The sequence below is a fragment of the Branchiostoma lanceolatum genome, chromosome 11 (genome assembly GCF_035083965.1).
Source record: "Branchiostoma lanceolatum isolate klBraLanc5 chromosome 11, klBraLanc5.hap2, whole genome shotgun sequence".
Taxonomy (NCBI): Eukaryota; Metazoa; Chordata; class Leptocardii; order Amphioxiformes; family Branchiostomatidae; genus Branchiostoma; species Branchiostoma lanceolatum.
The window spans coordinates 3,073,383-3,100,347 of record NC_089732.1 but is presented as its reverse complement, the minus strand read 5'-3'; the positions used below and the strand labels follow the sequence as shown (position 1 = coordinate 3,100,347).

Below are 26,965 nucleotides of genomic sequence, written 5' to 3'. Positions count from 1 at the left end.
AGTAACAAGATACATGTAGTTAAGCTTAGGATAGGTAAGGTTCCAAAAGCAATGACCTTTAATGTGGTTCAAGGGATTCTAATCCCCAAGATGTTGTACTGCTTAAATTGTGATTTGAAGGATTCTGAGGTTTTTCTGTGTAAGAAAAAAATGAGCATTCCAATTGTTTAGATAGTTTCCTCTTACTATTTATACAAAGGTCTATAATTCAAAAGTTCCATAAAAGATGCGTGACACATTCATGTTGTTTGTTAATAGCAAAATAACTTTAAAGGCATTTCCAATTCCAGCAATGGTAATTCCAAGCTGGGCATTCCATGTGATGGTTACCGGTACTTTTTCTGTTGTCCGTACATTATCAATGTATTGGTTTGATGGTTGATGATAGTTAATTAAGACTTCTTTCTGGCTTCTCATCAGTATGCCTACATTCCATAGTTACGAATACAATTATGATAGTAAATAAATGTAGCATATGTATCAACGTGTCTTGTTTTACTGTATACATAGGATACTGTAAATGCATTTAAGTTTGTGTGGTTTTTATTAAGACGAAAATGGGGTGTTAGTGGTTTTAAGTTTGCGGTAGATTTATAGTCACATACTGCTACAGAATTGGATAAAAATGTTTGCGGCGGCTTTAAGTTCGCGGTGAAACGGTCGCCAGGAAAACCACAGACAAAAAAACCGGCGCAAGTATTTCTGTATTTACAGTAATGGGGGTGGGGGGGGGAGTCGGATACTTTTTTATATAATGTGGTTACAGCTGTCAAATAAAGACCACATCAGATAAAATTTGAAGTGCCCAGCAGCTGCCAATGATCAAATCAGTGTGGACATTAATGGAAAAAAAATGAACATTCACAAGTTACTTTTCAGACTTTTACTGTAAAAATGTTACGTCCACAAAAATAGCAACCACTTCTCCAATGCGGTTATGTACAATACTGACACCTACATCTTTGAACCAGTAGAATTACTTCAGTAGACAGATAGAACTATGACAGTGGCAGTTGATCAATGTACGACAAAGCTATTGTACAGATATAAAACATAAAAACCTTTCTCCTGAGGTCATGCCATGGTAGACAGCGTTTTTGATCGGTTCGAGTCCCTATTTATCCGAGTTTTAAAAATTCAAATGCATAACAGTTAAAACGTCTCCTTCACTCTAGATATTGAACAAGTAAATATGTCTTCCTATCATTAAATACTATACAACAAGTCAAATTACTCTTTATAAGACAGAGACTGTCTTCCGAAAGCTAGATCGAATAGTGGACTTCAAAAGGGGCCCCTTCTAGCATTACATGAGCCACGGGGCAAGTTTCTTTTTATTTCCCACTTTTACTCTCAATAATGATACCTCACATGTACCAACATTCCCCTTATGGCTGTTACAGTGCAAGTTGTATTCAATTCCTGCAAAAATGTCATTTTTTGCCTCTGATAAAATATACAGCATCTGCACAAACATGTAAAATGGGGAAATCTGAGGTAAAATACCAAGAGTCTATAATAATTATGGTTTGTTAGTATTTTTCATGGCACAATAGTCATACAAATGTACAGTAATATATACAAACATTCATGGTTGCAAATACGTTTCCTATTTTTTTTCATAGTCTGCAACTAGCTGTCAATTTCTTGAAATACAAGTGGTAAGAAATACAGATGCACAAGTTTTACTCTCGACACATTTCCAACTGCAGCAGGACAGTGATTGTCTGTTTGGCACTAGTGGTTTCTACCCTGCTCGAGTTTGTAATATTTCACACGAACGTGCAATCTCAACAATGTACATACATGTAATCATACAATTGGAAGTGCGGTATCTAAAAGAACAGACACAATCTACCCCAAACAAAGTCACAATCCCTTTTAAAATGTTGCAATCATTATTTCATTTTGATTCCGATGAGACGACGGATAAAACGACGTCACGATGTCTGACATACAATTGGTGAATGGCGTACAACTGTACTCTTGTCATGTAGATGTTCACAGCCCTTAACACGTCCATTGTCACAAACGCTGGATCTACAGTTGTTCCCAGGATTTTGCATACAAAAATTGGCACTTCATTTCACAATGTTGCAACGTGGGACACGGACTACAAACGGGAGGCACCGGAACTGCGGTGAGAGACCATGATTTGGAACTGCTGTGAGAGACCATGATTTACAAGATAACGACACATCGTCAATATAGAATCTCCGCGATCAATATCATGATATATGTACTGGCAAGAATATTACAGACTTTGGTTACTATTATATATGCCCCCCATATCAGCAGGTGTCGACCATATGGACCTGTACGGGGGCCTGTAATTTGTTTCCCAGCATTGTTTGGGGAGGGGGGTCCATTCTCTCCGAGTAGTTTTTATCTGCGGTGAGCGGCTCCAGCACCAGGGGTTCTAAGTACGCGGGCGGGTTTTCGCTGTCTTCGTGGGGGGTCATGGTGCTGTAACCGTGGTCGCTGTCGGTTCCGCGCGTGCTGCGCGAGTATCGGTTCCTCCGATCGTGGTGACTCGGTCGCCGCTCAATGGTGGCCAGGAAGAAGCTGGTGTGATCTGGTGAAAATGAAACATTTGTAAGTGTAAAGATTGGTAGAGGATGTCTTACTTGTAACAATGATTACTATGTGTACCTTTTGTCCATATCAGACATTACAATTCAAAATGCACTATTCAAATCAGTTTCTTTGACATGCATTGTATATGTCGCCTGGTTTATATGCATTCTTTTCTAGCTCCGGTGAAAACAAAATATTTGCTTTCAGTCACGTTTGGGACTGCATTCTCCAGAAGTAGATGATTATTTTCACTTGACAACATTTTATAATACATTCCTACATCAAGATTTTGGACCGCATGGTAATGTGAACCAATCCAAATTGCCCTGAAGAAGGTGATAGACGGTCATTGAAAATTGTGTGATCTGGTGAGAACGAGACATTTGTTTTCAGTCGCGTTTGGGACTGCATTCTCAAGAAGTAAGTGATAATTGATGCACTGTTATTTTTATTTGACAACATTTATGTCTATAATACACTCCTACACAGTACTGTATCACGCCATGGTCAACACTGCATTGAGTATCCATGTATGTACGTAAATACTTTACTTTTGTGACCATATCTATAAGCAACAAGAACTAACTGTCTGATGGTTATTCACTAGACAGGAAGCCTTTGAATGACTCATTTTAACTTGAAATTCTCTAAAAACTCAACACCTAGTCGCTCTGCTCCCTTGCAATGGCCCCCTTGAAATTTTTGCGTAGAAAATACTAGTACCCTGTAAAAATGTCACTTCACAACAACAACAAGCCACACCCAAAGCACAAGACGGCATACAATACCTAACAAGAAGCTACCTATCCCGTGGTTCTCGGGCGGGTCATCTGGCTCCTCGTCCCGTTCGTCCAGCTGAGACATCCGCATCGTCGTCTCGGCGTTCTGCAGGGTCTGCTGCCGCTGCAAGCGGTGCACGTGGTGCCGGTAGAAGTAGATGGCCAGCGCGAAGACCAGGATGACCGCCATGATGCCGCCCGCCACCGGGCCGACGGGAGCGTTGTGCAAGCGCCGGGGGAACTGGTTGGCCGCTGTGTGGGGGTGGTGTAGAACACACGTGTTACTAGAGCTGTGTACCTAAACAAATTTTAGGTACAGGTACAGGTATACGGGTTAAGGTACAGGTCCGGACCTGAACCTGTACCTAAACTACTTGTTCGGAAAATGCTAGATTTTCAATAGGAAAAAAGCATGTTTGAACTGGTAAAAACATAACATTTGATTGTGCTAGGTATCATTTTTATGAAAACACAGATGAAAATTTGACTCCAGCCATGCAAATGTGTTTTCTGTGCTTTAGACTGGCTTTAGACAACTGCCACGGTAATTTCATTGTAATTTTATCTGTCATAGTGGCCATCCCCTGAGTCAGGTCCAGTACCGATACAGCAGGGTCAGGTATTTTGGACCTGTACCTAATTGATTGTACCCGGTACACAGCTCTACACATGTAACTGAATTCGTCTGAGCATATATAGGGGTGTTTCTTTGTGGGGAGAACCCCGTAACCCTCCATAAATCTTATCAAAAAGTTTACATTTGGCTTTAGAATGAGGCTGTGATAGAGGGAAACTTTGCTTCACAAATGTATCCATCAAAATGCAGGAAATAGCGTCTCCTTGGGTTATGAATTTTAGTTTTCCTGGGTAAGATGCCAGACTCCCTACTGTGGCCATGTCTTTGGCACTCCACGCAAAGTTGGCCTTCTGTACCTGACTCTTAAGCTGTGAAAAATTTTGGTGAGAACTAGGGGTGGATACCGGTTCGCTGGACCTGATTTGGACCTTTATAACATCCAAGAACCAAGTCCAAAAACCAGAAAGCCCAAAACCTGAGTCCAAAAAAAACTGAACAAAGTACAAATATATGTTTCTATTTTGTTTGATAAAAAGTGTTTTGAGTCTCCCCTCTGATAAAGAAGGCATTTAAAATAAGTGTAACATTCAAATAGCAAACACTGGTTTATGTTGGAAGTCTTCTCACCAAGAAACTTTTATAGTCGTGCATGTCAGTATTTTTTCTCCATGCTTAATATTGGTCTAATAAAACAAAACATCAATTGGACAGGATCAGGTCCAGGTTCAGGTCCTGAACCTGAACCTAAATCTCTGGACCTAAACTTGGACTTGGACCTTATTAAGGCAAACCGGTATCCACCCCTAGTGAGAGCCCTGCCACTTACCAACTTCGTCGAAGTAGGGGGACTTGCTGCCGACCACGCCTCCGAAGCACACCCGCTGACTAGCACAGTACTCCTTCTCCAGGGGGGACTCTCCGTCTGGGCCCAGCATGCACCACTCACAGTCCAGCACTCCGAAACAGTCGCTGCAAACAACAGAAATGATTGTTAATTTACAGAAAGGTAGGTTACCTCTGATTAGAGCTGTGTACCTAAACAAATTTTAGGTACAGGTACACGGGTTAAGGTACAGGTCCGGACCTGAACCTGTACCTAAACTACTTGTTCGGAAAATGCTAGATTTTCAATAAGGACAAAAGCATGTTTGAACTGGTTAAAACGTAATATTTGATTGTGCTAGGTATGAAAATTTGACTCCAGCCATACAAATGTGTTTTCTGTGCTTTAGAGTGGCTTCAGAGCACTGCCACGGTAATTTCATAGTAATTTTATCTGTCAAAGTGGCCATCCCCTGAGTCAGGTCCAGTACTGTTTTTTTTGGTGTTTTTGTGTTCGCATCTATAGCTCAAGATCCTCCTTATGGATTTGTAAATTGACTAAATTTTGGTATGTGAGTAGTTATTGAGGTCCCGAAGAAACATGGCATCTTTGGGCCCCCTAGCTATACTTTCAGGTACTACAGGCTGACACCCCCTTACTGAAAGCAGTGTGATTCCCTAGAACTGACCCCTTATAACTGAGATTGATTAATGGAAGAAGGGAAGGGGAGGATCACAAACATCTCTAATGGCTATGGCTATGGAATTAAGAAATTCAGAGAAACTCCAAATATTTTGATGAGGAATGAGATCTTTGATTTTTTTTGGTTATTGGGTGGGCCGACTACACTCTCTTGAGGAGCTGGAAATGGAATGCAAGGAGCTTACAACTAGTGGGGCTAAGAATTCATATGATTTACCTGTATGTTTTCCTGCTAGAGCAGTCGGAGTTGAAACACTGCGGCACGCCTTCCGTGACCTCGGGGTCGATGTGCGGTAGGACGATAGGCTCATGGCGCGTGGTACAGCTTGGGTTACGGTCTTCGTCCTTCGCGAGCTGACCGGAGCACTGCTGCAGCTGGAGTGGACACTCGCACGGACACTCGCACTCCGTCTGCTCCATACGGTGGCAGTTCAGACACAAGCGGTCAACCTGGCAGTGGACAAGACATTAGTGGCGTCGTGTAGCGCAAGTGTAGAGCGCGCGGCTGTCAAACAATGGGACCCGGGATCTAATCCCGGGTTGTGCCCAGAGACATGTCCGAACTTGCGCCACGACGTTGTGCCCTTGGGAAAGGCACTTAACACGACTTTCCTCACTTCACTCAGGTGTAAATGAGTACCTAGCTCATCAAGGGTTAGGGACGTCCCTCGGATAGGACGTTAAGTGGAGGTCCTGGGTTTGGGGAGAGCCACACCCCGCGCACCTTAGAGAACCCACCCAACCTTTCGAAAAAGAGTAGGGGCATGCCCCGGTGTGCGATGGTCCAAATCTTACAGTCTGGTCTGGGATGACATCTTGAAAAGGTGATAGTCACCTGTTATGTCAATCCTTCCACAAATGTGGTAATTCAAAATAAATAAGTAGAGTAGCAGTAGTGAGTGATGTAATTTTTGATTTGTCAACGGTTATTTAATTTCAGCAACTTTTGCGGTCAGTATTCAACCTCTAAAATTTCATCACATAAATTCGTAGTATAGCAGTGATGCCTATTTGCGTGGTCATGATTTTGCAGTGGAGAAGATACCACAAAAATACAATCACTGAAAACATACTAAGTTTTACAGTACATTAAAGATCATGAAAAATTCAAACAACAGAAACGTGCTTACCATACTGCATGGGCAGAACGCAGTGATGACGTCACAAGTCTGGTTCACAACACCAACAAAGGAGTTGGTGCCGGGGATCAACATAATCTGGGGGGACAGAGAAAGATGTCGTCAACATTCATACATTTTCTCTCTTTAGTATACGTACAATTTTGAATTCACAATAGTCACTTTTTCTAAATTCCTTTACCTTTGGCAACAAAGCAAGGCACTTGAGGTATATCATTTGCTAAAATCCATCAGTCAAAAGAAAAGTATGAACATGTGCAAATGTGAACTACAAAATAATAAAAAAATTGATAAACTTGAAATCATTTGACACACTAACCATTAGGTTCAAAGGTATGAATGACAATACAGATTTCTTAACAAACTGGAATGATATGAAATATTCTTCTATTTCAAGGCAGATAGCTGAGATTTAGCTCCTAAGGACTGAGATAGTGAGTTAAGCACTTACCCTGTATTTTGCACAGTGTTCCCCATGGATCAAGTTAGTCAGTACACCCTGGAAACTGGTGTTGAACTGAGAAGGAACAAAAAAGACTTGTGAGTCAACAAGAATTTCTAATCGTGTAGAAGCATGACAAACTCCCAGCAAAACTTGAGCAGAATTATAAAAAGGGAAATTGACGATTCTTAGGTTCAATTTCAAGTAAAAATGGTCACTCAAGAGTTAACCATTTTACAGGATTATCAGCGCAATGGAGTTTGCCTAATGCAGGAACAGCAAATCAACTATTTTCACCTGTCAGGGACTTAATTTTGCGTTGAAAGAATTTAATACGAAACGAATCATTACAGTTTCATGATTTTGCAGCAAGAGGTTACCGTGAAAACTGTGGGAATAAACTAGCTGCAAACATTTTAACATTAACTGTATCATATAAGTTACAACCCAGGTATATCTGTAAGAAGCTGTTAGTAAAGCATGACCTACCTGGTACAGTCTCTGAATGGTCCTGTCGTTGTAACTGTTGCACATGTTCTTCTGGACAAATCCGCGGTGGTTCAGAATATCATTGGCAACAAGAGGTTCCTGTCAAGAAAAACAACATTCAGAAAAACAGTCTGTGACCCGGTATGCTTGGCCAACAAACGTGCACCGTAGCGAAGCTGTATTGCACTACCACTAGGTACTTGAAACAGCATCATGCTTCACCTCAACTGGGGATGACTGCTTTTTGATAAGAGAAAGACTGACCATGTGTGTGATGTGCCTCTGCTCGATGGGACCCTGTCTGCTGGGTTCTATCAGGCCGGGGTGTGCCACCATGTAGCCCTTGTCGTCAAAAATAAAACACCTGCAAGGAAACAACAATCAATCAATCATTCGCAGGCATCAGTGTCTGATGCATGGCGGCTGCAGACATGCATAGGGCTCGCCAGGCTGGTCTGCTCTTGGCATAGACCCTCCAAGGGCACTGCTTAACCAACAACAATACTTCTTGCATTAAATAACACAATGTATGTGACAAAAAACCGTTACTCAAGCAATTTTACTCAAGCCAACGTTTCAGACAGCATCAGTGTATGACGGATTCAAAATCTTATCCAGTTGCAGAACTGTTTTTTGGTGTATCTTATTACCTGGACGTCTAACCTTCATCAAACACAATGTATACATTTTCATATTTGGATCTCTATTTCAGCACGACAATAAAAATATGATCATTATAGGAAGAAACTACAGAATGATGTATTGTGAATTTACCTGATACTGTCCTCTTTACACAGTGACAGTGTGTCCACCAGGAGTTTGTAGAAGTAGCGGAGAGTGAAGTCGGCGCCAATGACAGCTACAACCTTGTCTGTGGACCGGTGATATCCGTCCAACCTACAACACATAATATATACAGGGTACATAAGAAAAATAATTCTTTTTACAATCACACACATTTTCAGGTACTCCATATATTAATAAGCTGACAAAGTCAAAGGGTCTTTATGAAACAACACTTCCAGCTACCAGTTTTGCTACACTACACATGATTAATGCTGTTATATCCCTGTTACAATTGCAGTGTCTCTAATGAGTGCAAACCTAAAGGTCTTGGGTTCGAATCCTCAGACCACTTGCAGTCTTTTCAGGACCTTATTGGACAGGACTGCAGTTCAATTATTAGAATTTAGATCATCCTTCTAACTGAAGGGACGTAAAGTCTTCAGTCCTGTGTATCAAACCTCTGGCATTTAACCTCTGCAAGGTAAAGAACCCAACACACTTATCAATAAAAGTGACCCAGTGTGCTTTACCGAATTCTTTGGGCATTACAGGCTCATGCCTTCTATCCCATCACTCAACAACCAGTGACTGTTTTTCTAGTGTTTGAAACACAATGGATTCTAAAATCTTTCCATTTTGTATGGTAAACATCTCCTACCTTCCTTCCCAGACCCCCTGGCTCAGTGGGACGACATAGCCGGCTCCGAAGGCATCCAGGTGGGGGGCAGACAGCGTCAGTCGTCCGGGGTTCTCCAGAGCATGGGTATACCTACAGATGTACAGTTTTAGTGTTAAACTTAACTTAATGGATGTTCATACCACTGCAGCAACAGAACACAGTGGACTACTACTACTACTGGGTCTACAAAACTTGACAATGCAGCATCGTGCCTAATATTTTGATTTGTTCCATCCTTGATACCTCTACAAAACAGCAGGTATTGTTTTGGTGTTTGTGTCTGTTTGTTTACTTGTCTGTGTGTGTTTCCACACTTTTTTCTACATGCTAGGCATGTCAGGGGCACTGACAGGAATTTAGATCAAGGTCCCAGAATAGGTTATCAAAGAAGACTTGTACTTACCATTGAGTCCTAGTGGCATCGAAGGACTTGTCCATCACAGCTCCAGGGTACATTCTGTAAACACCACTGGGAGTGGCAGTATACCTGTACAGTGGACAGAAGTAATTCAGTTTTAACACTCAAAAAAGAAAAGTTATACCTTTGCCGAGAAGGTTCTATTTTCACTTCATGTCTGTGGTGACCTATCCACTGCAAAAGCATCACTCTACGAACATGCATTTGCTTTTTCCCCTTGCTTCATCGCAAACCACTTTAAGTTACATTTGAAATGGAATGGTCCTAACTAGTAGAGTAGTAGAGTAGAAACCTTTATTGTCCTTGGATGGCCCTATCGGCCTGTACAAATACTAACTAAAATCTAGGTCCAAGGTTTCCTTTTTTGCTTCATTAAAAAAAAAAGCACCAAATACACTAGACCCACCTCCTGACAATGTAGTCTTCCACGCTGCTGTCCTCCTGAGACGTCCAGTGTCGACTGATGCGGCTTGTAGCGGCCACATCATCTTTGATAGTTGCCTGGAAAATTGGGAAACAATTTTCATTAGATTTAGAGGCATTTTCACTGGATAGCTTTAAAGAACACTTGCAGCTAGATGAGCAAACATTAGTGTGACAGGTCGTTCGGTGTAATAAAACCAGCTACTGTCGCGCTGCGTGCCTGTGAAGCTTGTGTGTTACGGCAAAGGGCGGTTATACCGGCTATACAGATACAGAAGCTGGTGTGTTATGGCGAAAGGCGGATATACCAGCTAAACAGATACACATGCAGAAGCTGGTGTGATACGCTGAACGGCGGTTATGCCGGCTATACAAATACAGACGCTGGTGTGTCACGCTGAAGGGCGGTTATACCGGCTATACTAACAGATACAGAAGCTGGTGTGATTCGCTGAAGGGCGGTTATGCCGGCTATACAGATACAGACGCTGGTGTGTCACGCTGAAGGGCGGTTATGCTATATAATACAGATACAGAAGCTTTTGAGTTACGCCGAAGGGCAGTTAATCCGGCTATACAGATACAGAAGCTGGTATGCTATGGCGAAGGGCAGATATACCAGCTACACAGATACAGATGCAGAAGCTGGTGTGATTCGCTGAAGGGCGGTTATGCCGGCTATAGAAATACAGACGCTGGTGTGTCACATTGAAGGGCGGTTATGCTATATAATACAGATATAGATACAGAAGTTGGTGTGTTATGCAGCAGGGCAGTTATACCGGCTTTAAAGATATAAATACATACCTTGACCCCCGGGTTTGCCAGCAGCCCTGTGTTGTCTGTAAGGTACATGGTGAGGTGCTGCACCATACGCAGGGTCTCTGGCTGGTGCAAGTGTTCATAGGGGGCCTGGAAACTGCCGGGCGACAGCATCAGGGCTGCAGTTTCTATTGGTTCAGACAAAATAATCAATCAACATACAGCAGTTTCTATTGTTTTGAAATTCATTTTTTTTGAACAGGTGCACAGAAAAAAAAATGAAATAAATGAACTCAATAGTTTTATTATTTTTCAAATACATATGCCAGATACTTGTGTACAATACTATTTTTACAGTAAACCTTCACAAATATCTAGGTACACCAGTGCATCCACAGTCCAAAAATAGGTGCACATTTTGGGTGCACAAAAGTGCATATTATCCATGCAGTATTTCAAGCCCTACAAAAGTGAATGTCAGTAACAGTAATGCATAGTCTTAAAAATACATTTAATTTCATTACAAACACATTTCATCTTTATGCGAAGCAGCCCTTTAGTCCACATTCAAAAATCCAGAACTACTGGCTAATGCCATTGAATTGTTAAAAGCACAGAAGTTCAATCCTAGAGTGTCTCACCCAGTGCCAATCATAGTACCTCATTTAATTCATTTCATGTCTACATTTCTATGTCTAACATCTGATTATTTTCTCTACTGTCCAAACCTAACAATCCAGAACTACTGGCTTATAAATGCCATTGAATTGTGAAAAGCTCACAAGTTCAATCGTTGAGCTTCTCACCGAGTGTCGCCAGCTGCTTGAGGTGCATGCATGTGGAGCCTGTCAGCGGCAGGTCCAGGCGATGGTACAGTAGAATGTGGCCCGCAGGTGCTGCAAAAACAACAAGTCTTCAATCAGCCGTTCGTCCATCTATTTATCTATTCATTTCGATTTACCCCATTTGTGGAAGGATTGACATAACAGGTGACTATCACCTTTTCAAGATGTCATCCCAGACCAGACTGTAAGATTTGGACCATCGCACACCGGGGCATGCCCCTACTCTTTTTCGAAAGGTGTGGTGGGTTCTTTAACGTGCGCGGGGTGTGGCTCTCCCCAAACACGGGACCTCCATTTAACGTCCTATCCGAGGGACTTCCCTAACCCTAGATGAGCTAGGTACTGATTTACACCTGAGTGAAGGAAAGTCGTCTTAAGTGCCTTTCCCAAGGGCACAACGTCGTGGCGCAAGTTCGGACATGTCTCTGGGCACAACCCGGAATTAGATCCCATTGTTTGACAGCCGCGCGCTCTACACTGGCGCCACACGACGCTACCCACAAGTGAATCCAGAAAGCATAAGTTACTAGTCGGATTATTCTTCAATCAGTGACTTAAAAGGTAACAAAACACGTACCTCCAAATTTTCAGTGTCTACTGTACATCTTGATCACCTGTTTTGTTACCTTTTAAGTCACTGATTGAAGAATATTTTAGTAACATGTAATCACACGTGACTGATGAATCTCTTCATGAGAGCACATAGACTTATACAATAATCAATAGAAACAGAAAAAACGTGAAACAGGAAGTATTTTTCTTGGTTTGTCTGTTACATTGTTTGTGTGTGTTTCCACACTTATTTCAGCATGCTCGACATGACAAAGGTGCCAGAATAGGTTATCAATAGTTATCATTTTATTTTTTAATGTTTGTGCCTAGGGATATTTGAAAAACAGATCAGTAGATCTGAGATGTGCTCTGGTTAAATAAATAAATTAAAATAAAATTGGTTCTCTTATTTCCTGTTTTCAATTTTCTACTACATGACTATGCATCCCAAATTGTGTAAACAGAACCAACAAGAAATCTACAATAATGAACTAGATCAGAAATTCACAAAAACTCACAGAGGTATGAGATCTCTTGCACAGTTTCAGAGTTATGGATACTTACAGTTTGTGCTCATGAGCTGCCTTCTCTCCATGTCCTTTTCCACTATTGCAGTGGCAATGATGAATGGTGTTCCCTCCACCTGTAACATACAAACATACATTATGAACACTATGTAAACATCTATGGCTTTTCCTCTACAATTACAAAATGTTATCAACACTTAATCCTTCTATACATGTCATTCATAATTCATATGCAAATATGTTTGTGCAGGTATATGGGTATACTACTATTTTCACAAAAATGCATGACTTGTCAAATCCCATCAATTCTTCAATAACACATAATTACATGCATAAAACATTCATAGACATTTGCTAATACAGCAGTTAAATTTGTTTACATAACAGCATGGGGATTAAACACCATTGTGCATCTCTTGTAGATATTTTTCCTGGGAACTAACTAAAGGTGAATTTCTTTCCAGTGTATGATTTATTTTGGTCAACGAGCCAACCTGTCGGTATCAACCACCTGTCCTCAGCAACCATTTTTGCTCAGTCCCTTTGGTGGTTGCTGAATACAGGTTTGACTGTACATGTACAGATGCCCAGAGGTAAGTTATATGTAGCGACTTACGGGTGCCCAGGTGTAGGTGATGTTGTAGATGTGTAGTCCGTTGTCCACTGTGCGACCAGGGCGCCCGACCATGCTAGTGTTGTAGACAGCCGTCAGACTCTTGCTACCAGCACTGCCACTATAGAACAAATAGCGATAGTCAACACACAAATGACCAGGATTGGTCTTTGGTCTTAAAATTCGCACTATTTTTGTCACAGTATTATATCTATAGGTTACATTTCCATCCAGGTTTTAGACATAGGATATATCAATAGGGAGACAAGAAGTAAATGTGGATAAACTAAATGTGTGATCTGTTGTGAGAAAGACAATAAACTAATCCACCATGTTTGTATTTTTGTCAAATTAATCTAATAAACCTTTCCAACAATCACTACACAGCATTGCAATTGGCTTCATGTTCAAACATCTGCTGTTCTAAAATATAACATTGATCGATTAAGGTAACAACTAAAGATCTATAATAGCAAGTCCATTCCATTTCAACCAAACACAATGATGAAGTCCAAAGGAAGGTTTTAGATAGTTTAGAACAAAACAGAGGATGTTATTTTTACAAGTACAGAACCGGTTCTCAGCGTTTCGTTTTTTTTTACTCGGACCGAAACGTTTTTACAAGTCTGGAACTGGTTCGGCGAACTAGAAACTGATGCTTTTTTTTTAGTCCTACCAGACACTGGGACAGCATGAAAACTGATTGACTCATTTCAATTACAGACATCTTGATTAGGGTACTATACCTGAGCATGCCTTGTTGCACAGTCTGAAAGCCAGGCACTTGTTCAAAGTGTGACACATCTGTATGGAGAGGCTGTTCCTTCACTAGACTTGGCCTCTGTAGGGTGGGGTGCATCAGGGTATAACCTACAGGGGAGACAAACAAGACCTGTAAAACATCTAACCTAATCATAATATACAATACTGGAAATTCAGTTATTTCTGTGGGGACTTGATTCCACAGTAGGAGGGGAATGGAGGTTTTTAAGGTGTTTTAAGTTCACGGCTGGAACAATACTTTGGTACAGAAACTGTAACACAAAACGCATATTTCTGGTGTTGTGATTTCGCAGTGCAACGGTTACTGCATAACAACTGCAAATTTTTCCAGATTTTCAACTACTTATTCAAAACTGCTTTCTGCTGTATTTAATTTGATCCTTAACAGTTCTCACTGAGAAGTCCATGGTTGAAACTTCTAACAAAAGTGACATAAATAGAAGTACCTTATTTGTCCCTTTGGAATTTTCAAAAATAGCACCATAAACTCATTCCTTATCTACATGTTCGGTATCAAATGGATACAGTATAGGTGACCTACCGTTTTTATCAATGACGAAGGCATATGTCGACTGCCCTTCCTCGTAGTACGTCATGTCCTCCATCAAGTCCGCCATGCTCAGGTCGATACCCACAATGCCGAGTAGCAGGTGGTCGCTCTCCCCCTTGGTGTAGTAGACAGGCTGGGTGATACTAAGTATCAGTCCTGGAGGGGGGGAACAGGTGTGTCAATGTACAGGTATGAAAAAGGTTTAAAATTGCCTGCATTTCATAATTCTGGGCATACTTCTGTAATCAATCTAACAAATACAATGTACTTTTAAAAAAAAGTATGTTGTATGTTTGCCTTGACCAAAGTCTCCTTACACTAAATCAGCAAGACTGTGAGTGACTTACTTAAACAAAAAATGGGTCATGCTAAGAAATGGACATGTCACAACATTCTTAACTACACATACATTTGTGTCTAATCTTGTGTTCAGCGTGGCCAAAGACATCCAACAAAAAACATTATTTCAAATCTTTGTTTATATTCTTGCAGTTTTTTAATCTGTGATGGTGTCAAAAATGAGCGAGCCTCTTGTAGGCACTCACGTTTCTACCAAGAATATTCCAATTTGAGGCACCAGAATGTTAAATAATGTAGCTTTAAAAACTTGTGGGAAACTACAGAAGACCAGTCTGTTACATAAAGGCTCACCCTCCCCCATCCTGTCCATATAAGGCAGTGAGAAGTGTGTTCGAGAGGTGATGTTGGCGCTCAGGATGGTGTAGAAACGCCCCACGGTGGAGCCCAGGTTACTCAGCGAGTTCAGAACTGTCATGGTCCCACTCTGAGGAACAGAGAAAACATTACACACTTAAAGGAAACCCAAGCAATATTAAGGGCAGAAAACCAGATTTTGAAAGTCAATTTATTTAGTAATTTCTATACATGATTAGTTCAACAATGCAAAATTATGCAAAAATACAACGTCGTTGTGATGTGAGAACTCACAGAAAATTGTCGCCGGGTTTTTGTTGGCTCGCATAACTAAGGGAATTATCTTACGGCACGCTTTTCAAAAGACAATATCACGTCCTTGCTTGGAACAAGCATAGGCTATCCTTTAGCCGATGTAAATATAATACCATTTAATATTCACTTTCCATCATGACCTAATTACCCAGTCCCTGTCAGCTCTGGGAATTGATCAATTACAGCAACACTCTCGCTAATTGATATGCAATGACATGAGCAATCAATCATACATTACATCATTCCATATATTTTGAGGTCGAATTACAGGCACTAGGGTTGGTTGCTGTGTCTAAACATGTCCTACGTTTTATGTAAGGACACATAAATCTAACAAATTGGTAATCACTCCTCTTTCCCTATTAGAATCCCAATTTAGAAAAAAATTGGCAACAACTCCCAATCAGAAATTTTTCCTTTATTCTTTTACAAACCATTCATTCGGCAAAATTGACCAAACAAGACAAAACATTGTACTTTGTAGCAGAATTTATCAGTCACCAAAACTACTTGGCGATGTCAATCCATATATATTATAATGAAATGTTACTTTACTGCTTAATATGTAGATGGTTTCCATTAATTCGATTTCTAGAAATTCAGAGCCATTGATGAAGTTAAGTAACATAAATTATCAATTATACAGCATACATTAACACAATTGTTTACATTTTCCTTACCTTCACAGGCCTGGGGTTCTTTGATGCCACACCATATTTCTGGTAGTCTTGGTTAGCCAGGTCCCTTAGAAAGCCCAGCTCACTCAAGCTTGTCTTACCATCTAAAAGAGAACACAGGAATTATATAGTATCTTCAACAACTAATGTATCACAGAGTTTTTTCACCACAATATTTACATGTCTTTTATTGAGCATATGTTTCAGCGACCCTCATCTTCCTTTAAAGGGAAAAACTGTAAATTACTTAAATATAGCAACAGGAAAATATAGCCGTTGGGGGAAAATGGAGTAGGTCACGCTCTTAATCTTAACGGTGGGAACAAACATTACCGTCTCAAATATTAGTGATCAAATACTTGCGATAATGAAATTTTAGCGGTTGACCAGTGACTGTTTAATCAGCTAAAATTAAGTTACAGTTAACAAATCAAGAATTACAGTAATGACAAATTCTACAAATGCGTCTAGCTGCAGTGTGAAGTTGAACCAGTCATTTTTGCCTAGAGGAAGGGGACAGACAGTCACCGAAACGTCGGCTCATGTAAATGCTGTATGAGGTTGTGAATAAATTTATACGGTCATTTGATGGCGGACAGTCACTCGTTACCAACACAATGAAATTATTCACGATATTAAATCACTAAACATTTCACATTTAAGACACAGTAACTGTGTACAGCAATCTTTGATAAAACAAATACCTCTGAAATTGATCAATTACATCAACACAGGTCAAAAGAATGCAGAAGTAGCGTAAAAACGGGAAAAATCTCACCGTCCACAAGAGCATATGTCATGATGATGGCCCTGTTGTCTATTTTGTTGTTCTCCCTGCCCAGTGTGCTCATGATGTTGGTGACCTCTTGTTCCTGGTCTGAAACGTTTCCCGACCCCATGTACAAAATCAAGGACTCTGCAAAAACACAAGCAAACAAACAACATTTAACTTCTGTATAATCAACAAACAAAACACTCTTTCATAAGCAAATACAAGGAAACTCCTACAAGTACAAAGTCTATTCATATTAGAAGTAGACGTACCACACAACAACTTCTGAAACAAAATACTGTACATTCATTTACTTTGGCTGAGAGTTAATTTTACAGTAGGGTGGACAAGGAGGTGTTTTAAAGTTTGCAGTTGAAACGATTCTGTATAACAATGGAAAAACATATCCACAGAAAAACGTAAAAACTAAACCACTTCAAAGATTTACGGAATAGAATTCCAGAGCATTTTTCCAGATTATAATCTATATTATTCTAAAAAACATAAATGATCTTTACAGTAAATAACTACAAAAACTTCTCATTTTTCGCAGTAAGACTTGTCCCTATCAAATACATCCTGACATGTGCAGTTCTGTATGCCTTACCTGTGTTAGGACCAACGTTGTCTGCTTGGAAAGTGTTACCGATGATGCTGAAGGCTTCTCGGAACCCCAGTGCATGGTTCGTCACCCCTGCAAACATGTTCAACTTTAAGTTACATGCAGTCATGACTCTTAAAACCCTTTTAAATACAACAAGGGCATCAATCAACCCTCAGCTTTCTCAGCACATTACTGAGAATGGCTGCTGTACTTATTTACGTACAACAGTTTTGATTGGTGGCCAACAATAAATGAAAAGGAATTAGAGATTTCTAGATCAAGGCTTGTTCAAAAAATGTAAAATCTTTCTGACACGCTACTTTTCTTCTGTATACAAAGGTTTTGTTCAAATCAGCGAGAAATTCACAATGATGGTTAACATAAGATATTTGCAAAAACTTCAATCATTTCAAGGAGGTACAACATCTTTGCTGTCTTGTTTTCAGAGAGACGTTTGTCTCACCCTTGCCCAGTTTGATGTTGTCGATGAACCTGTTGAGTTTCTGCTTGACTTGTTGCGAGGCGGGCGCCAGGAGACGGCGGAAACACTCGTCTTCTGAGGACGTCTTCACCCTACCGGACAGGCTCAGTACTGCAACCTACAAAAACAGACAGGTTTGTTGGTGTTAAGTCAAAAAAAAAATTAACGGCTCTCGTTGGATATCAATGTGCAGATGTTGTCACATTGGCGTACCAAATCCGTAGTGTGTTTTGGCACACATTTTGACAGATTAGCCCAAGTGGCTCGGTGGGCGTCACTCCACCGCCAGGGAAAGTCGTGTAAAGCACCTTTCCCAAGGGCACAACGTTGGGGCATGGTGAGTATCGAACCTGGGACCTATTGGTTCTGAGTCCAACACTCTAACCGTTACGCTGCGCCGACGTCACATGTTAAGTCAGAACATGGTTGGAACTTACTAACTTCAAAAGCAACAAAGATGGAAAAATGATGACAAGTTTGGATCTTTAAACTGAACATCCCCTTTACATGGAGTTCTACACATGGAGAAATCATGCACATAATTGTTACAGAGATTTTGCTTTCAGTGTGCCGGTATAACCGTTCGTTGGCAGCCGTCAGTCTCGCAAGACTATGGCGTCGCATCCTAATGATGACTTTACACGACTTTCCTTCCCCGGTATAACCACCTTCATAGTAACAGTATAGCTTAAATTAGTTCAAAGGTCCAACATACACACCTTGTCTTGTTCCATGAGTGTTGAGATGACCATCTGTGCCGCCTGTTTAGCGATGCGTAGCTTGTCCTCACTCAATGCTACACCTCTGTCCACAAGAATCACCACATACTTAGGACTGGGTCTCACTGTAGCCGAGTACAAAGGTCTGGAACAGGAAAGATTTCTATGGTTAGACAAACAACACAAAAATAGGGACTGAAAACCTAGACTCTGGTTGGTAAAATCACAAGCTATTAAGATAAAAGGTAATTAATACAGTCACTATGTGTTATGATCTAAGAAGTGTCTCACAAGATCCAAAACACCTCCAAAAAGAACATCCTAGAGAAATGACACAACTTTATTAGACCCACACCAATAAAAGAGAAGATTTTTAGAGCATGACTAATAGGGCTCGAAATACCCACGTTTAACATGCAATTTGCATGCTATTTTCAGGTATTATAATAATGCTGCATGTAGATGTTTCAAATTGCATCTAAAATGTTTGCCAACATTAAATTTTGTGTGTAACCGAGAAAAAAAAGCACTGATCTGTATCTGTATACATATAGCCGGTACAACCGCCTTTCCGAGTAACACACCAGCTTCGCAGGTACGTGTAACAGTAATGACAGTTTGTGATGACTAACTGAAGGTGAAGCCGCACCTGTTCCTGTGTTCGAAGCCCTCCTCACATCTGTAGTCGCGGTGCCTGTGCCTGGCGGAGAACCTGTGCGCCGGGAACACGTTAAAGATCCCGTCCTCCGAGCTGAAGTACTGCCACTTTAGGAACGGGGAAGCCTCCAGGTTTTCCATGAACACTGGGAAAAAAACATGTTTACGCGGTAAACACCAGGGCGTTACAACCATCTCTCAACAGAGACGGGAGGCGCCATAGGCTTTCTGCAACACATGATCCACTGCTCACCGAGTCACGTGTTCTATCTACATAATGTGGCGTCACAGAAGCCAATTCAATTTTTTGTGTTGGCAATTACAGTTCAACTTTGATTCAGGACGTTTACAAGGTGTCAATCCGGACTGTAAGGTTTGATCCGCTCACACGGGGAAGGAGTCGAAGGACCCCTACAATTTTCGATAAGTGCTGTGGGTTTTTACGTGCCCGAGGTGTGGCTCTCCTCAAACACAAGATCTCCATGTAACGTCCTATCCGAGAGATGTCCAAAACTATCAATAGGTTGCCACTTGTACCAGATTGACTGTACCTCACATTGATACCAGTGTTCTCGCCAGGCCTTCTCAGCATAGGGGCCCCCTATGCTGTGATTTGGACCCCCTATGCTGTGGTCTGGACCCCTATGCTGTGTTTCAACCAGCATAGGGGTGTTTCTTTCTGGAAAGAACCTTGTGACCCTTCATAAATCTTATAAAAAGTTCATATTTGACTTTAGAATGAGGCTGTAATAGAGGAAAAACTTAAATTTATCCCTCAAAATGCAGGAAATAGTGTCTCATTGGGTTATGAATTCAAAAATTTTCCGGGGGAACAAGCCGGACTCCCTACTCTGTGGTAATTTCTTCGTAGCTAGCGCTTGCGCTGCGTAAAGTTGGTCTTCTGTTCCTGACTCCTATGCTGTGAAAAAATTCTGGCGAGAACACTGGATACGACAATATTTGATCAGTCCTACCTCTGGTGAGATTCCTGCCAGGGTTGAACATTCTGGAGGGGGTGCCCGTGGCTATTCTGTCACAGCTCAGACTTCTGGAGATGTTTGTCTGGAACGTACTGTCAAACCTACCAGGGAAAAAAAAAAAACTAACAGCTTGAATCACTTAACTTGACACAAAAAGTTTGGAAACTTGATTTTGGGCAACCATTAATACTCCATCAATTACATCATGTTATCAACCATTGGAAAAGCTTGTTTATTGCCCTTTGCAATACTGAAAATACCACCCATCATTAGCTGTTATATTCTTAAAACATCACTTTCATTTGCGATGACATATTCAATTTTGTTGCCTTATCAAACAATATCTGCTGTTGTCGTTCAAAAAGCAGTGCACCAATTTCAAATAAGGCATCTATACAAGATGGCTAAGTTGACCCACAAAACAACATACACATGTATGAGATTGATTCCCGTGGCAAGGCCGCTGATCTTGCATTAATATATTTGACGGATCCTGACTGTCCATCACAATTAGAAATTCGACCAAATTACCATTAGCGTTTGATCAATGAGAGAGTGGCTGCATGTGCATCAAATGTTTGCATTTCTTTAATCTTTTTTTTTGTATTTCTACGTCTTTACAGAGGTGGGCGGGGCTATGGGACAGGTCTATTTCTATGAATAAACTACTACCTTAAACCACCCCCTCACACATATCTTACTTTACGAATGTGGTGCTATACTTACTGTAGGAGCGTGCTGTCCAGGTAACAGCAGTCGTCCCTCTGAGTGAGGATGTGGCGGAGGTGAGTTCTGTACAGGTTCCTTACTGATCGTCTCAGCTTGTCCAGGGCGCCCACGTAATTATTCAACTTGTTCCTGAGATTTCTCTTCAACTGAGAATAACAAAAGACACAACAGAAATTGAAACAGTCTAATTATTACCCAATGTTATTTCCTTGTTATGTTATGTAGTCTGTTTATGTTATTCTGTGCAGGGCACGCCTGAAAAGCAGTGCGTTTAGCACTGAGTGCGTCCACCCTGGATAAAGAAAACAGAAATAAATAAATAAATAAATAAGACGCTATAAAGAAGCAGACAAAAAAGCAGCAATTTGTTTGCTTTTATTGGTTGTTATTTATTCAAAACACCACTCTTAAAGTAGTAATAAATGGTTCCACATACAAAACTTAAATTTCAAAATCTTGAAGATTAACTTTAAAGAATTACATTTTCTAATGTCTTTTCATGAATAAAATAGTACTGTATGCAATTGATTACATACCTGTTGTATTGTCTGCTGTTCATTTGATGATTTTACTGAGTATGACAAAGAGTCGTAGATTTTCTGAAAGAGAAAAACATTGAATAACATCATTGTCATGCCTCACTTTCATTTCCCTCCTACCACAAAATTATGTCCTCTCAAAAATAACTGATTTTACACTTCATTCTATACCAGTAAAATAGTAAATGATCGGGACATCCTTAATGATAGTGAATCTAGGACAAATATTTCTTGCCATTTCCCACTGAAAGGTGTGCCAAATGCCTTCAGTATAATAGAAGGCTTTTAAGGCTTTTATTTAAAAATCCCAGCTTTTGAGATGCGCAACTTTTTATGTTACAAACTTACATTCATATTCAGTGCGTGAACAAGCGAAAAATCAACTCAATCTAACATTATATTGTGAACTGTACCAAATGCTTTGAAAACAGTGTTAAGGCCTAAATCTCAGCTTTAAAGTGTCTTGGACCATCAACATCGCAACCACCCCTTTCTGTTGACATTGGTAGGTGTATCTACCTGAATGAAGCACTAAAGCTTCCCACATAAAAATCAATGGGGCATTTCACTCTAATATCCCCACATGAATGAACAATCTCATCTTTAGCACTGTGGCCACTGAATAAATCAGGACATTAATGACTGCACCGAGGGAATTCTCCATCATCAGGCATCCCATTCCGAATCAGTCCAAGGTATCAAGGATGTTCCATCAACAACGATAATGCGGGTACTCTTAGGCCAACACATTGAAATGAAAACTGTAAATCTAAAGAGATCTACTAACGTAGCATCAGTAGTCCCAGCGGAATGCACACTTCAGATATCTAAGTGCTATCAAGGCCTTCTCAAGACACTCTTGAGAAGGCCTACATAATGCTTGAGAACTGTATCTCTTAAATGTGGTAGCCTAGCTAGGGTACCAGGCATCTGCAAGCTTTTTTCATCATTTGTACTTGTACAACAAATTTTACACATAAATATCTTCAAAGCACAACACACCATCACAAAACAAGCTAATATGTAACACCACCCTTTGTTAAAGTTTGTAGGTCAGAAAGTAGGTCCAAACACCTAGTTTATCAAAAACTGTGTCCACAGTCTTCATCTGCAAAGTACATGTGCAAGCTGACATACAGACATACAGATTAAGACATGTAAACAATGAAAAAAGGACAACCTGCTTAGGGCCTCTTTACACCTACGACATTTTAGAGTCGTGCGATCATCGTCGTGGGCGACGTCGCCGGCGACGGTATTTTTTGGCCGTCTAAAGACGATCAAAACAATCGTACGACGGCAATAAACGGGAAATCCTCGAAATGTCGTGCGACCACCTCGGACCCAGTCGCACGACGTTCAGCGGGGGGGCCTGTGGCTGTGTTTTTCTCGTCTAAAGAAGAATCGTCGCCAGCGACGGAAGTGGGTGATATGCTAATAAGCCTACAGCGTGCTGTTTCCTGTCCGGGAAGGAAAGTTTCTATCGTTTTCTTTGTAAATATGCATGCAGTTAGCAATGGAAACATATTTTTCTCGTCCGAAACCGGTTACTAGTATTCCGGCGCGACGCCCTGCTACCAGTGGCTACTTCTCTAGTATGCCCCTATTCCTCGATCCCCGGGACATCCCCGGCGGCGGCCACGAACTCGGGTTAAATCCCGTCCGTCTCTGTACCAGCCTCAATCTCTTTCTTTGTTGAGCACCGTTCTCAACGTCTCATCTGCAGGGCAACAGTTGTTGCAAAGTCAGTAAAAGCTTCATCTTTTGACGAAAACAAGCGGTTCCCCCGCCATTTTGAATTTGAGCGCAAGAGTTCACTTTGAGTCACACGCGCACATCATTGGAATTCTGCGCCGCGGGGGTCCCATGATATTTCCTGACCGTGTGTCTAAAGAAAACCGTCGCCTACGACGATGATCGTACGACCTTATAACATTGTAGGTCTAAAGTGCGCCTTAGATAGATTTTAATACATACACCTTTTTCCAACTGCAACACTATTGCACAACAACAACATTGCTTTTGATTTAATCTTTTATGATCTTGAAACAAAATGTTAAATTTTCTTTTCCAATGTAAGTCACAAGACAATGATGCTTAAACTTTAGTTAAAGAAAGGAAAGTCATCGCTTAGAATAGATTTTGCAAAATATACTTTGCAATAAAGGGAGGCAGATGGGCCTTCACTTTTCCAACCTCTTGCTTCTCTTTTAGCTGAGTGCTGAGCACTAGAAAGGTCAGATGTATCCACAGGGGAAGACATAAAGACCTCAGTCACAAAGGTGGCTGCTGCATCCATCCATTTCTCTGGCAATGTCACTGACAGAAAGGCAGGACTGTCAAAGGGGGGACTAAATAATGCATTATCTCTGGGGCGGGATCCAGCACTGCCACATGGACAAAATTCTCCTCTTCTAATCTTTCAAAAATCAATACGGTTTACTTACACCTTAATTAACTGACTCGTTCGATTAATTCATGACACCACGTCGCTGGGGTATTCTTAATGAGTGACCTGCTGCCCAGATCCTTTTTTTCTTCAAAATCAAACGTTAAATCTTTAGTCTTATACAACTACAAGCACCAACTGTCAAGATAAAATTGTCTTTTTGTACCAACAGCAATTTTGCCCCCAAATTGTGCTTTAGGATACACTGTATCAGCAATAAGATCAGTGCAGGATAAATTGATGTCAGTTTTGTGAAGGGCATAGATGCACTGTAAATTTCATTTATTTTGAATTGGGAGGACTTTAGATTTCGCTTTGGGAGGGGAAATGAGGTTTTCGACTGTGTATTAAGTTTGCGGTTGAAACAATTCTGTAGCACAGCAGTAACACAATTTTGCGGTAATAGGTCACCGCGAAAACCACCAAAATAAAACCACCGTGAACATTGCAAGACTTACATTATGTCCTACCATCAACCACAGGATTGCAAAACATGTGCTTCACATGTATAATTGCTTGGCAAACTGCAAACAGCAGAGGAAGTGTTTCACCTAAGGTCCTTCACTCCTTGTACAGCAAAAATTTGACCTGAGATAATTTACAGTATTTTCTAACAAAATTAGGACACTGAAATCTTGACAACTTTGCATTTTGTCAATGAAAAATCCATGATTCTTTAATCTAATAAAAAGTTGGCATGGATGCCCTGTCAAGCCAGCTGGCAACAAATTATGTTTAGACATCAAGTTTTGTGGATACGGTTGTTGACCTATCAGATCTAAAGGTTCTGGGTTTGAATCTCTGGCAGGCCTCAATGTAGTGCCCTTGGGAGAGGGCTTAGGCGCTTTCCCCCTTATGTTTTCTTGACTCAGGTAAAAATGAATACCTATTTTAACGACCGACATTCACTCAGATGGGATGTAAAGCTGGAGGTCTGTGTTTGAGGACAGCCACACCTCGAGCACGTTAAACACCCCACCTCATTTATCAATAAGAGTAAGGGTCCATCCCGGTGTGACTGGATCAAACCTTACAGTGTGGTCTAACCCAGCCAATTGTACTGTACAAAATAATTTGGTGTGTTATTATTGTTATGCCTTCAGGCAGTTCACTGGTTACGCGTTACAAATAAACAAACATTAAAATAAGATAGACGCACATCATTTTTTTTATAAAGAGGTGCATTTCCATCTTTACAAAACTGTTTAGCAGCCCAGTCCGACTTTTACCTTCCTTTCTTCACACTGTCATCACTGGCTTTTGAAGTTCAAATGAGACGAAACGCACACAGGGTGCAAAACAAATGCCTGTTGACTGATTTTCACATTTACTTGCTAAGTGTTTGTTCCCCAGATGATTCGAGTGTACAAGCTCCTATTTTTTATACCACTGCATAATATGGTCAATCGTACACGTATGTGCGAATTGGCGACAAAGTCATCAGAGCAAATATTTAGTAGTTCTGAAACAAGCAAGGAAAAATCAAGAAAAAAAATCAAGTTATACTTTCCTATCATTTAAAAAAGGCGTTCATCTTTATCTAAAGGCAAATGTTGACCATGAAAAACTCAGACGCCAATAAAATCCACTACAAGGACCTAAATAGGGTGTGGGTGATTATTTGTCTATGTATACTGACTATGTGTATAGTATATTTTCTTATTTACTATCACTTGATAAAAAAAACTTACAACATACATTATGCTACTGTAGCACGTATGAATAAGAAATTGTTGAGCTTATTTGGATGAAAACCTCCAGGCAATGCATTCCTATTCCCTTGGTGTGACGCGGAACCAAGGAGGTTTTTCACAAGTCTTTTCTAACATGCAAAACACACTCAACTCGCCATCTGTGGCCTGGCAAGATCAAAGAAGCTACCAAAAATACCTCTCATTTAAACCGCACACTTAATCTAAAGGAATAACTGAATATATACAGATGTGAGTGGACTTGTAGGGTCGTACCTGCATGGGTAAAATGCCGACTTTCTCGTCGCCCAGTTTGTGAAGTGTTTCGGCCAAAGCCCGGGCGGCCACTTCTACAGTCACCTCCATGTCGTCTCTCACGGGGTTCATTCTTCCGAAAAGACTCTCGAAATCGAACGGCAAATCCCCGTCTGTAGAGTCACGGTGGTCCCCGCTTACACCCCGTTTGTATAAGCTTCTCTCTCTGTCGCCAGTTATCGGAGAATCCAAGTCTGAGTCGCCCAGAGTCGTCCACAAAAGAACCATAAACAGGGCAGCATGCCACAACAACAATCGAGTCCCTGCCGCCATCTTTGTTGTTGGACGACTTTTACCTCGCCTCCGAGGAAAAGAAAAGGTAAAATTTCTCAGGGAAAACTTGCTCGGATTCACGTCATGTTGTGTGAAGAGATCCTCAGGAATTCCAGCAGAAATATCCAGTAGCTGGGGGCGCACGCTGGGCTGCGTAAAACAGTGAGCGGCGGGAAACAATTCCAGTTATGCTTTCTTCTCCCAGCGCCAGAAAACTTTGCCAAACGCAGCCATCGGAGTCGGATAGAGCATGCACCCACATTCGGGCTAACCATTCGGGGAGGATATTTTCAAAAATCAACTGAAACGCAAGTTCGCTATTTTTCATAAACTAAGATTGCTAAAATAACTTTTAAGATTAACAGAGTATCAATATTTTATGCTGTGAATAAGTAGAATATGATTATTTCATTTTTTTCATACTCTATCCCAGTGCTCTTAGATTCAAATAAGCGACTAGTTTTACACTCGGTAAGAGCCTTGCCTTTGCCGTTACATTACATCAGCAGGGGTTTGGCATAGTTTCTTTATATTGATAAAACAAATTTGTTAATCCAAACTAATTTTGTGGATAGTAATTCAATATTGTACGATACATATATCATTGCGTCTCATATAAATGCTGTAGCTCCGAAATCCGGTAT

General features: G+C 40.8%; 1 protein-coding gene across 2 annotated transcripts; it reads right to left on the bottom strand.

Moving 5' to 3' along the window:
* Positions 1-868: 868 nt before the first annotated feature.
* On the bottom strand, positions 869-26,583 carry LOC136445037 (VWFA and cache domain-containing protein 1-like). Of its 2 annotated transcripts, none has more exons than XM_066442884.1 (29): positions 26,010-26,583; positions 21,591-21,653; positions 21,052-21,200; positions 20,320-20,426; positions 19,338-19,491; positions 18,689-18,833; positions 17,952-18,087; positions 17,492-17,578; positions 16,891-17,028; positions 16,116-16,216; positions 15,118-15,250; positions 14,458-14,622; positions 13,880-14,003; positions 13,137-13,254; positions 12,558-12,636; positions 11,403-11,492; positions 10,642-10,784; positions 9,818-9,912; positions 9,397-9,480; positions 8,973-9,083; positions 8,303-8,425; positions 7,793-7,892; positions 7,529-7,627; positions 7,049-7,114; positions 6,589-6,675; positions 5,676-5,908; positions 4,760-4,902; positions 3,366-3,608; positions 869-2,575 (listed from the first exon to the last, which is right to left on the bottom strand). In XM_066442884.1, exons 1-29 carry the CDS (start codon positions 26,319-26,321, stop codon positions 2,292-2,294), a joined length of 3,912 nt encoding a protein of 1,303 aa, XP_066298981.1. In that variant the 5' UTR covers positions 26,322-26,583; the 3' UTR covers positions 869-2,291. The 2 variants fall into 2 exon arrangements, with proteins under 2 accessions (XP_066298981.1, XP_066298982.1); XM_066442885.1 differs by having other exon boundaries at positions 3,381-3,608.
* Positions 26,584-26,965: the final 382 nt, after the last annotated feature.